General features: G+C 38.1%; 1 protein-coding gene across 2 annotated transcripts in view; it reads right to left on the reverse strand.

Moving 5' to 3' along the window:
* The window catches only part of MYO1D (myosin ID), a 287,794-nt gene that overhangs the window by 154,464 nt on the left and 120,680 nt on the right, over positions 1-12,650 (reverse strand). For both annotated transcript variants that reach the window (XM_033091580.1, XM_033091581.1), the window contains exon 16: positions 8,331-8,538. In XM_033091580.1, coding sequence (XP_032947471.1) covers positions 8,331-8,538 — 208 coding nt within the window. The remainder of the gene's footprint in view (positions 1-8,330; positions 8,539-12,650) is intronic.

A 12,650-nucleotide genomic window follows, 5' to 3' on the forward strand; every position in this document is an offset into this window, starting at 1 on the left:
TCCTATAGATATAGCAAAAGTAGTTCTCAGAACAAATTTCATAGTCCATTACTGATAAATGTGAAAGAAAAAAACTCATGAAGCACCCAGCTCCAGAAGTTGGAGAAAGAGAATCTCCTGCTTGATTCTGCTCTTTATATTCCCAAAAAAGAAGGAATTGATAAAGATAAAAAGCAAAATTAATAAATTAGAAATAAGAAGATTGTGGAATTAACACATCAGAGAGCTGGTTCTTTGAGGAAAAAGAGCAAAATGCATCATTAACTAAAGTTGATAAAGAAAAAAGATGAGCACAAATCAAACATACAAAATAAGAAATGACAAGAGGGAATGACTAAAGATACAAAGGAACTGAAAAGAAACATATGAGATTACTTTATTCAACTCTACTCAATTCAATTTGAGAACCTGGATGATTTTCTACAAAAACATAATGATCGAAGGTGATCCTACAAAAGATACAAAATAAAAACAGACCAATTATCTAAAGAACTAGAGATAGTTGTTGAAGCGTTATGCTCCAACAAGACCCCTTTTGGATGTCTTCACAAGGGAAACGAAACCTTGAACAGATTAACTCCAAATGCTATTTAGATTGCTACAAAATGTGGAAAAAGAAGGAAAAGTGTCCATGTTATCTTGCTGAGGCAAATATAATATTGCTACCAAACTGATTAGTAGAATTCTCTGTATTGATAGCTCAAAAGAAAAAAACAATGACATGAGCATCTTGATACCTACTAAGGAGAAATTTGACTTAGTTCAACATCTCTTCTTGATTTTAAAAACACTCTTCACACAACCGGAATAGATGGGCACCCCTTACCATGCTCGAATGTGTCTATCGCAATCAGTATCATGCACAAAAAGAAACCACTAGACACATTCCCATTAAATTCAGGAACATTTCAAGGATGTCCAATGTCACCACTCCAGGAAATTTCACCAGGAGGCTTTGCAGCAGTGTGATCCCCTCCCCATAATACGACTGCCAGTTTGAGGGCTGTGTCCCAGGAGAAGGACAGCTAATCCCAGAACATGAACAGAAAGACATTTTCCCGTGAACTCTCTCAAAAGAACACTGGACCTTACATGCTTCTGTTATTTCCTTTACCAGACGCAATACATGGTAAGCTTAAAAACACTGCTGATGTAGTGATAAAAATCAGGTAGCCCTATTTTTGTATAATATTCTCACAGTATCAGTTTGCTAGTGGAATGCCAACTATTTATGATTTTGGGTTAAAAGACAAAAGATCACTAACTAGCCTACAATTCCATTTTCAGTTAGAAACCTAAATTTATCCACCTACAATTAGAAACATCGTATGTAATGTAGCCCACATTTTGTGTATTTTATTTCACTAGCATGAGGTCTTTTCTTCCTTCCCCAGCGTGACATCACCTCTTCTTCTCTTTCATGTCTTTCCCACACTTTCTTCTCCACGCACTCCTTTGTTTTCCCCTATCCTGCTTCTGAGATTATACCAATTTGGCGATGACCTAATAATCAAACCACCACTATCCTCTAGGAAGCCGCCAGACAAGCAAAAATAAAATTCTGGGAGTCAACTGACCCCAGGAGGCCAATGGATCTGAATATTTATAGCATGAAGCTTCTGTTATTTCCTATCTAAACAGGGCTGTAATTTCACAGAACTACAATAGAAAACTGCCACCTGACTTTAAATTCAAGCCTGACTGTGGACCCCCTACCTCACTATGTCACAGGTATTACAAGCCGTGAGCCACATTGAGGGCTGAGATAGAAACCGAAACACTCACTGCATGGTGTGGAGCAGGTCAGAGGCTAGCATGATTTAAATTTCCAAAGGGCTAGCGGCTCTTGCTGCTGTGGAATTCATGACCTGTAAGTGTGGTCTCAGGATACCCACAAATTCCTTGCAGGAAAATGATTAGATCCTTAAGATATTATCTTGAGAAAGAATGTCTTAGGTTTAGTTGTCTTCAGTATGCGACACAGAAAGGGCCTTAACCTCTTTACTACACTGTGGCATAATGTAAAGAATAATTCCATGCTTAGAGCTTGGGTCAATGCTCTGCAATCTGAAATGATCCAAGTATATGACACGGTGATCAATTAAGATTTCTGTCTATAATCAATTACAGATGCCCTTTAAGAAAAAACTAATTCCCCCCAAAGGAAGACACAATTCACAAATTCACTATTTGTCTTATTGGTGGCTCAAGAAAGCCACTCTTCAAATCCATCAACCTATTCCCAATTTGTCATTTATAGCAACAAAAAAGATAAACTTCCCCAGTACTTTTCCATCTCCCTTTGAGACTCCATCTTTAACATCGCTTATATGACACTGTTGATCTTGACCTATGATTTTCTACAATGAGAACATAAATTTAAAACTATACATGCACCAAATAATAAGGGAGGGGTTCCGTACCCCATTCCTCTTCCAAGACAACAGAATATTTTAAACTAAACGGGTACAGAATATTAGAGAATCATGACTCTTTCTGACGCTTTTGTGCAATATTTTCATTAAAAATCAGTTAACTGTTAACTACTAATTAAAGGGTAAAACTAGTCTTCTTTCAAGATTTCCCCAACCATGCAACAAAAACATGTCCAATGTTCTGGGAATTAATGCGTATGACACACAGAAGATGAATGATGAGAAATCCAAAACCAGGAAGGTCCAGGCTGAAGAGACAAAAAGCTAAAGCAACACAATCACCTGGGAGAGATTTGCCTCACACACACTTAATAACAAGCTTTACACACCTCAGCTCAGCCTCATGATCTGCGGCTGAACTGACTTGACTGGTCTCTCAGCATCTCCTTGCTCAAAGCTGTAAGTCTGAAAACCTGAAATTGTTTCTTCAGTGCTGTCTAGAAATACCGCCTTATTTAATTTGTCACTCAAATGCGAGGTGAGGAACAGATACATGAACTCAAATGCAGAAGGTATGTGGATAAGTGAAGCAATTGTGTATTATGGAAGGAAGAGAAGAATGACCTTAGCTACACCAATTCACTTTTTTTAATTTAATGATACACAGATGTGTTGACCACAAACTGGGACTTTTTGTAAAATGCTTTTTTCAACGTCCCGGCAAAACATTCAGGCTTTTGGTTATTCAGAAGGTGTGTTTATAAGAATGAAAATATCCAGAGCTTCAGTGAGACAAGCTCTCTCACGTATTAGTTGGTGGGAGCATAAATCAGTACAATCTTCCTGGAAGCCATTTGATAATGACTATAGAAAATCTTAAAAGTGTCTACCTTTTAAGCCAATACTTTCGTATCTTTGATTACTAGTGAAGATGTGTTTATTGGTCTTTTGGATTGCCTCTTCTGTTATTTGTTTTTCATATTCTTGGCCTATTTTTCTATTGGGCCGTCTTTTCCTTATGAATCTGTGGGGGCTACCTGTAGTTAGTATGTATTAACTTCATGGATTGGAATTATTTTTCCTGAGCTATCCTTTGTTATTTGACTCAGTTCATAGTATACTCTTCAGGGTAAAATTTTCTACTTAATATCATGCAATATGTCTATTTTTTTCTTTATAGCTTTTGGGTTTCTTCAAAAAAATTTATAGGCCTGGGATTTATTTTTGTGCACGGTATGATATAGAGGTCAAACACTGTTCTCCAGTTGCTCTATTTCTGTTTAATAAAAGATTCCTCTCTTTTCCCCACCAAATTGAAATTCTATTAAATCCCCGTATATACTTGAATCTATTTCAGGACTCACTATTTTATCCCACAGTCGATTCCTATGCCAATATCACACTGTATTCATTATAGTGCATCATAATAGGTTTTAACATGTGAGAGCCTTGCTTTCTACTTTTATAACTTTTCTTAACAAAGATTTAAGGGCAAGTTGGAAGAGGCAGAATCAGGATGTTGCCTAAAACCAGGACCCTCCACAACTGATTGTTCTTAAAGAAATAAACAGAACTGTGGCCAAAAAAGAAAAAAAAAAAATGAGGGAAAAGAGTTCACTTACATTGTGTGCAGAAACATGAATTGTTAATATTGATTACAATCACAAATACATATACCTTTCAGTCAATAATTTTGCATCTAGGAATCCAGTGCCTAGACATGAAGGCACCAGAAAGGAAGGCTGTGTGTATAAGGAAGTCTATGACAATTCTGGGACAATTGTAGGGGAGTGTGTGTCCAGAACAGAGTTAACCTGGCAGGCCTGAGACTGCTATCCTGCCTGCAAGGGTTTGGCACTTGGCTGGTGTCTGGGAACTTTGCTGATAAGCAGTTTCCCCACACTGATATAAAACTTCCCCTAAATGAGGCGTTCAGTGTGCTTAAACTGCTTGTACAATCAATGTGGTTTACGCTCAACACCTGATTTCCTTCTGGGAGTCTGGAATTTGGGTACGTGCTCGGCAGAGAGAGCCTCCATGACCAGCCCCCAATACAGACTTTGGGCACTTGAGTCTCTAATGAGTTTCCCTGGTAGATAATACTTGGTACGTGCTGTCACAACTCATTGCTGGAGAAATTAAGTGTGTCCTGTACGGCTCCATTGGGAGAGAACTCTTGGAAGCTTGCTCCTGGTTTCCCCTGGATTTCACCCCATATGCATTTTCCCTTCGCTGATTTTGCTTTGCATCGTTTTGCTGTTAATAACTTTTACTCCTGCGAGTCCTGTGAGTCCTTGTAGTGAATCAATGAACTGGAGGTGGTCTTGAGGACCCTTGACACAGGAGATAAGAGGAGATGTGGGCGGAGAAGGTAAAGGTAGGGAAAAGAGTAATAAAATAGTATAGTAAAAGAGAAAGGTGGGTATAAAAATTACCACGTGGACTATCACCTCATTTATAGTACAGCATAGATGCTTGTATATATGAACAGAAAGCTATCAGAAAGGATGGTCATCACAATGGTGATGTGTTACCTCTGCATGGTGGGATTTTAGGTGATTTGCCCCAGTTTCCCTTATAATTTTCGGTATGGTTTGAACCTGTTTTTACACTGAGCATACTTGAATTACGTAATCAGGAAAAAGATAAAGCTATTTTGTTATTTTTAAAAGGAAATAAAAATAGATGGTTGGCAATTCTTGTTTAAAATACCATCCCTGATGTGGCCTCTCCTCACTTCCCATAAAATTCCTATAAGGATACAGAAAAAGCAAAACACACATCCCGTGGAAAGTTAGGTGACTGATAGCCTATTCCCAAAAGCTGACAAAAATTTCCACTCATTTTAATGGCCTGTGGAGTTGTCTACAGAACATGATCAGTAGATCGCACATAGCACATTCCACCACGGTCTGCCTGAGAGTTGGGAGGAAGATTCTTATTTCCTACTCCATTGCCTTATGGTTAAGAAATGCAAGATCTACATCACAGAGAACACTGGACAGCGTTCTCCACGACGTGGGTGATAGTTTTTGAAGCAGCCATCCCTTTTCTTTCAGAATCTCTCTTTTCTAGGAAGAAATTGTAATTTCTCATGAGATAAAAAGCAGAGGTGTAGGGAGCACTGGGAAAGGAAGAGCCCTGTTAGGAGTGTATACCTGGAATTATAACTTTTTATGTAAGAGCTGGGCCATGGGGCTGGGACGGGGAACAGTCGGTCCTACCTATAACTGGCAGAACTGCAACAGACTATGTACCGTGTGTCCCCGAAAATAAGACCTAGCCGGACCATCAGCTCTAATGCATCTTTTGGAGCAAAAATTAATATAAGACCCGGTATTATATTATATTACATTATATTATATTTATTATATTATATATTATATAAGACTGGGTCTTACATTATAGTAAAATAAGATTGGGTCTTATATTAATTTTTGCTCCAAAGATGCATTAGAGCGGATGGTCCGGCTAGGTCTTATTTTCGGGGAAACACAGTCGTCTGTGGGACACTGACAACTGTGAGAAAAAACAAACTGCCCCTGTAGATTTAAGAAGAGGATTCTATCCTTCACCAAGTGGACAGAGACTTCAGACTAGGGTGACTCTACAGTTTATTATCCATAGTGGGGCACTTGTGAGAGTGAAAGGGGTACTACTAATAGTTACAAATCCTAAACCAGGACTGTCCCAAGCAAACTGAGAGGTGTCATCACGCTGGTTCAGGCCAAACCCTGAGCCTGAGTCCATCTCTTGCATAGGTATAAAGAAAAAAGTATCAGATCTGCAAAACAACAAAAACACCACTGATAAGTCCTGAAGGACATATTTATGAAAGTAACGTACTATGGCAGACAGAAAACAGAGATCCTGTAAATTTACAAGCAATCTCAAGTAAAAAAACACACCTGAGTAAAAGCAATATAAAAAAAACAATTAATAGAAGGAAACTGTTTTAGGATGAAACAGAATTTAGTATTTCACTCCAAGAGTTTTTCTGAGTTCTAGGCAAAATAAATGAAAGAAACAAACACCTAGAAAAATCTTGGCAACTGGGAAGAGAAAACTTTCATTATTTGCATATGACAGAATCATTGACCCAGAAAAACGAACAGAATCAACAAACATGAATCAAGAAAGGTTTCATTCTAAATACAGATACCCCAACACAAGCCAATATTATTTATCTGCACCAACACTGCCATGTAGAAAATATAATACAAAATTCACAGCAATAACAAAACAATTAAAATCTCTAGGAATTAACCACGAATTCATAAGGTGTTTCTAAGTCTAAAGGTCAAAGAAATGATTTATATAAGCCTATTCTATACTCTTATGATGATTTAATATTATAAAAATGTTAATCCTTTAAGTTAATCTATAAATTCAATGCAGTGCTGATAAAAGTATTGTTGAATTTAATGAACACAATAAACACACATTAAAATTTATATTGCAGAATAAAGGTCCACGTATAGGTTAACCTTAATAATGAAGAGGAGATGGCGTTATCCTACCATAAACTGTCCTACCATATAAGAGACACTACAGTAAAAACTGTGGCATTAGTGCAAAACCAGGCAGATATAAAATGGAACAGAACAGAGCACACAGAAACAAAATATGTATATTTAATATACAATAAAAACCAATGGGAAAAGGACCCATTGGTTAGTAGATGCTATTGAGGAAACTTGCTCACCACATAGAAAATGAAACTGGATTCCTATATAAAATCACATACATAGGTGGATTATAAATGGATTAAAGACTTAAATGTGAAAGGTAAAGCTCGACGATTCATAGAAGAAAATACAGGATAGTACCTCTGTGAACTAGAGACAAGGAAAGCCCTCTTAAACAAAATTCCAAAGCACAAAATATAAGGGAAAATACTGAAGAATTGGATTATGTGAAAACTAAGGATTCTCTTCAACAAAGCAAAGTATAAAATTCATTAGGATGCATACAGAATAGGAGAATATATTTATAAGGTCTAAAGTGAATAAGAGATTAACATCTAAAATGTTTAAGGCAATGATAACCAACTCCAGTAGAAAAATGGACAAAGGCAATGAATAGGAAGTTCACAGGAAAACCAAAAAAGCAAACAAGCATTTAATGAAATGCTCAGATTTAATAATAATCAGAGAAATAAAAAGGAAAACAGCAATGAGATAACATTGTACCTATTGGTCTGGCAAAATGCATAGGTAGCTGGATGATACTGTAACCCGGGCATACAATAACCCCCAAATACAGCTGGTGGTGGTGCCAGCTGGCAGTCATTCTGGAGAGGAACCCGGCACTCCTTATACCAATTAGGTCTATATATACCCAATGACCCACCACTTTCCTCTTGGTATATATCCCAAGGACATTCTCACGGAGGCACAGGATTTCTTTTTATATACGTAATGAAATAATTTTTTACTTTAAAATGGTTCGTGTGGAAGGTATGGAAATGGGTATGGGGGATAAAAAGAAATACAGGAGCGAGTGAATGAAGTGCGGAGGGAGCCCCGTACAGATCAATGACAGGTACCGTGAGCTAACGGGCATCAGTAAGTCAACACTGCACACTTCAGTCAAGTGCAGGAGGTGGGTAATGATGGGTGAGGGAGGTTGTTTCAAACATGTGGGTGAAACTTTTGAATTACATGATAAAAACATCCTTTCTGGAGTTAAGGTGAGGGAAACAACTCCATTAACTACAAGAGACAGGAACATCTCTCTAAATACCAGAAGATACACTGTCTTTAGAGTTTTGAGAATAGAATAATTTTGAGCTCAGACAGCCATATGTGAAGGCAACAGAACATATTCTAAGATACGCATAGATACAAAAACTGTACCACTGTGAACATTTCTTGAATCAAAGAAAACGTTCAACAAAATTTTAAGAACATAAAAGCAAAGAGCTTTATCCTTATTGATAAAATACAAAATTACCTTTTGTAGAAAGAGGACAATCCTTACGAGCATCTGGGCACGGAGTTCTTCCAAGGTAAAGAGTGTTCGGGGTGTCCTAATGAAAATTTTGGTCTTCCCATAAGCTACGTCGTCGTGAAAACCACAATGTTCAATCAGTTTCTTGACAGCCTCTTTGTCTGAAGGGAGGTCATGGTTGGGCCAGGTGAATTCAGAGATCATCTTGTATCTGCGTGAAAAAAGAACAGGGCACAGAGTAAGTAAGAAAAACCATATGGTCTCACTAGATGTGGAAACACTATCGCATACAATTCCAGATGCTTCATAGACAGAAAGAAAGAAAGAAAGAAAAAAACTAGAAATAGAAGAGAACTTCATAGCCTGGTAAGAGATGTGAAAAAAAGCCTTCAGTAAGACACAACATTCCTTTATGATAACATCTCTTACTAAATTAGGGATAGAAGGGTACTTCCTTCATTTAATAAATGCTATTTACCTTAACCTCACAGCAAATATCATTCATAAAGGGGCATTCACTTTACAAACAGAAACAAGACAAGGATGTCCCCCATCACCGCTTTCCCAGCCTACCTAGTGAGACTAACAAACAAACTGGTTAGAGACTGGGGAAAGAACAAAACTAATCTTACTTATGAACAATATACTCGCTTCAAAGAAAATCACAGAGATTTTCATATAAACCACTATCACTAAAAGAAAACGAAGCACGGTTCTGCATATAAGATGAATACACAAAAATTAATCGCGCTTCTACATGTAAGCAGCCAACAGCTCCTTGCCATGTGGACCTCACAAAAGGCAGTTCACTACACACCAGCTTCATGAGTGTGAGCGTGAGCAAGACAGAAGTCACAGAGTCACAGCCTTTTGGAGCCTAATCTCACAAGTGATACACCATCACTTCTGCCATATTCCATTTTGCTAGATGCAAATCACCGGGCCCCGGCCACATGCATGGGAAGGGGGTTACACAGGGTGAACCCCAGGAGGTGGGACTCACTGGGACCAGCTTAGAAGACAGCCTACAACCGACCGTGCTTCCCAGTCCTCGCCCTTGCCCTTGCCCGGTGCAAAGCTGTTTAATATATGTAGTCCAACTTAGTGATGTTGTTTATATACTGCATCTGAATGTTAAGTCATAGTGAAAAATGCTTTCCTCACACACAGGGTACAGAGTAATTCACCTGTGTGTTCTATTACTTGTATGTTTTTATTTTTTTACACTTAAAGCGCTGATCCATTTGGCGCTTATTTTGGTGTAAGGGTATGAGGTATGGATCCGATGCTACCTTTCGACAAAAGGCTAATTCCAACACTACTTACTAAAAGTCAGTTTTTCACCCTACGATTTAGTATGTCATTTTTATCATACACTAAATTTGTATGTGCACTTCAGTTCGTTTCTTTGCTTCCTGGTCTGTTTCATCGCACTCTGTTTCATCGCACTGTCTGTCCATCTGTGCATCTGTGTCACATGGTTTTGTAACAATTATTGATGTTGTATTTCAATAGCTGGTGGTCTCTCCTCATTCTTTTCTGTTTTATAGGTCTTTCACTTCAGAATCAATTTACATAGATTAAAGGAAAAACAATCACAAAACAGACAAATAAATCCTTGCGGGTATTTCTATTGGGTTCCCACGTTAAATTCATTAAATTTAGCTGTGTCCTATCCAATAACAAGGAATATCTTTCTATTTTTTCAAGTCTCCTTTTGTGCCATTCAGAAATCTTTTTTTATTTAATTTTTATTATTTTTTATTTTTTTTAAATTAATTAATTATTTTTTAAAAAATTTATTGCGGTGACAATTGTTAGTAAAATTACATAGATTTCAGGTGTACAATTCTGTATCACATCATCTATAAATCCCATTGTGTGTTCACCACCCAGAGTCAGTTCTCCTTCCATCACCATATATTTGATCCCCCTTACCCCCATCTCCCACCCCCCACCCCCCTTACCCTCTGGTAACCACTAAACTATTGTCTGTCTTGTCTATGAGGTTTTTTTTTTCTTTGACGTTTATCATTTATATCCCTCACACTGTGAACCCCCCTCCCCCGATCCACTATCTCTCTGACATCGCACCGAGCCATCCCATTTCCACTATCTCCACTCCCAATGCTGTACTCTGCCTCTTGTAAATGTATACATACCTATACATATATATATATGTATATACATATGTACATGTATATGTATATGTATATGTATATATATGTATATTATAAAATATGTAATATTATAGTTGGCATTCATTATTGTTCAGCTTCAGGTGTACAGTGCAGTGATCAGGCATCTACATCTTCCCTGAGATGGCCACGGGGTTTTGAAAATTAATCTGGGGAACGTAATCAATAATGTTGTAAAGATTTTGTAGGGTATCCGGTAGACATGTGTCCCATTTCGGAGACCATCTCAGGAATCTTTAAGTTTTCCTCATAGAATTTTACACATTCCTGGTTAAGATAATATACATCTAAGTGGCATCCGATGCCTTCTTGACATCTCTCTCTTTTCCTAGTTTCCGTCTTAGCACCCATGACAGCGTGCTCTCCCTGGCTGCCTTTAGTGTCTCTGGATATTTTTTCTCAATCTCATTTCTAGCCACTGCTCGTCCATTACTAAACTCCCAAATGTTGGAGTTCCCCCGGGCTCATATTAGGCCCTCTATTCGCTACGTACACCCTTTCCCACATCACCTCATCGACTCCATCTGCTTTCTTTTTCAATTCATGGATTTGCTATTCCCAGCCCACTTCTCAGTGCTGAGCTTCAGACTCATATATCCAATGCCTACATCGAGCCGAAAGGCATCTTACACTTCTCTTTTAGCCTTTCCCACTTTAGTGCTCTCAGTTACTGAAGCCAGAAGCCTGGGAATCATATTTGATCCCTTCTCTTCTCTAGCATTCCTTCTAATCCATCATCAAGCCCTATTGGCTTTACCTCCAAAATGTATTTAAAATTCAACTATTCTCAACTTTACTGCCACAATCCTAATCCAAGCTAGCATCACGTTTACTGCAACAGATTCCTGAATGGTTTTCCATTTCCTCTCCAATCCATTCTACATATTCGACTGTCAGAGCAGTTTACTAAAAAGGCTTACATCATTTTTATTTTTTACTGCTCTCCTCCTCCATCACTATAGCCCATCATGGTGGTCTTCTTTAGGGTCCTGTCATGTGTGTTGCCTCTTTCTTGCTTTAAAGCCTTTGCATATGCTGTTCCCATTGCCTGGAATGCTTTTACGTGTAAATCTATTCACTCAAAAGCTGGCTCCTTTCGTTTTTTTCTTGGTCCTCTTTCATCAATCATCCACCCTCACACCCATTATTCTCCTCTAAGGCAGCCAGTTGTGTTTTTTTCACACCATTCAACACAGTTTGTAATCATATTGATTTGTGGGTTTATCTGTTTAATGTCAGTCTGCCTCGCTAGTCTGTGGGTTTCATGAAGGCAGGGACTTTGTTCTGTTCCCCACTATATATCATGTTGCCTGCTATATAATAAGGAAATAAGATATCTGTGGAATGAAAGAAAAAAATTAAGGGAAACACATTTAAATGTCTACTTAGTAGCCACATAGAGACAGAAATAGAAACCAAATGCAAGAGTTCTAATATGAAGAGAGGTAATATTACACAATGCCGTGTGAAAAACGAAACAAAATAGGAAAGCTTCCAAATTCGTTTTAGAACAAGAATAAGAGTCAACATTTGGGCCATAATATGGTAGTAATGGTATGTGTTTGAAGTTTAGGCATATTGCAGAAACTGGAAGCAATCTGATTGTCACGCTCTCAGCTAACACCTCAGGGTAAGGGTGCCCTTCCTTTCTTCCTGATGGTAAGTGGCAGGACCCAGTTCTCCAGCAAACTGGCAACCTGACCTTGCTAATTAAAAGGCTGAACTCATCTGCTTTCTGATAACTAGTTTTACCTCCCTGAAATACTTTAGCAGTTTTTAAGGTTCTTAGTACATTTAAAAATCCTTCTCTCTCTCTCCCCCACCCTCTCTCTCATAAAAGAATGAAAACAAAGAAAGGTGACCAGGAAAAATTAAGGTTTAATTAGCTTACACAAAAAAATCTGCAGAATCTCAAAGTGAAAATGTAGTGTGGTGAATATGACTTTTTCTCCCTCCATTACTGGAAACATCAGTTCAATGTCCTACATACCTTCTATTCCCCGCCACGTCCCGCTGTTTGTCAGTCAGTATGACAATAAAAGTGTCAATTTCTCAATGTGAACAAACTCTAAATTTCATGTAAAGCAGAAGGTCACACGCAGCCTGCAGAGTAGAAATAGGCTAT

This window comes from Rhinolophus ferrumequinum, chromosome 21 (assembly GCF_004115265.2).
Source record: "Rhinolophus ferrumequinum isolate MPI-CBG mRhiFer1 chromosome 21, mRhiFer1_v1.p, whole genome shotgun sequence".
Taxonomy (NCBI): Eukaryota; Metazoa; Chordata; class Mammalia; order Chiroptera; family Rhinolophidae; genus Rhinolophus; species Rhinolophus ferrumequinum.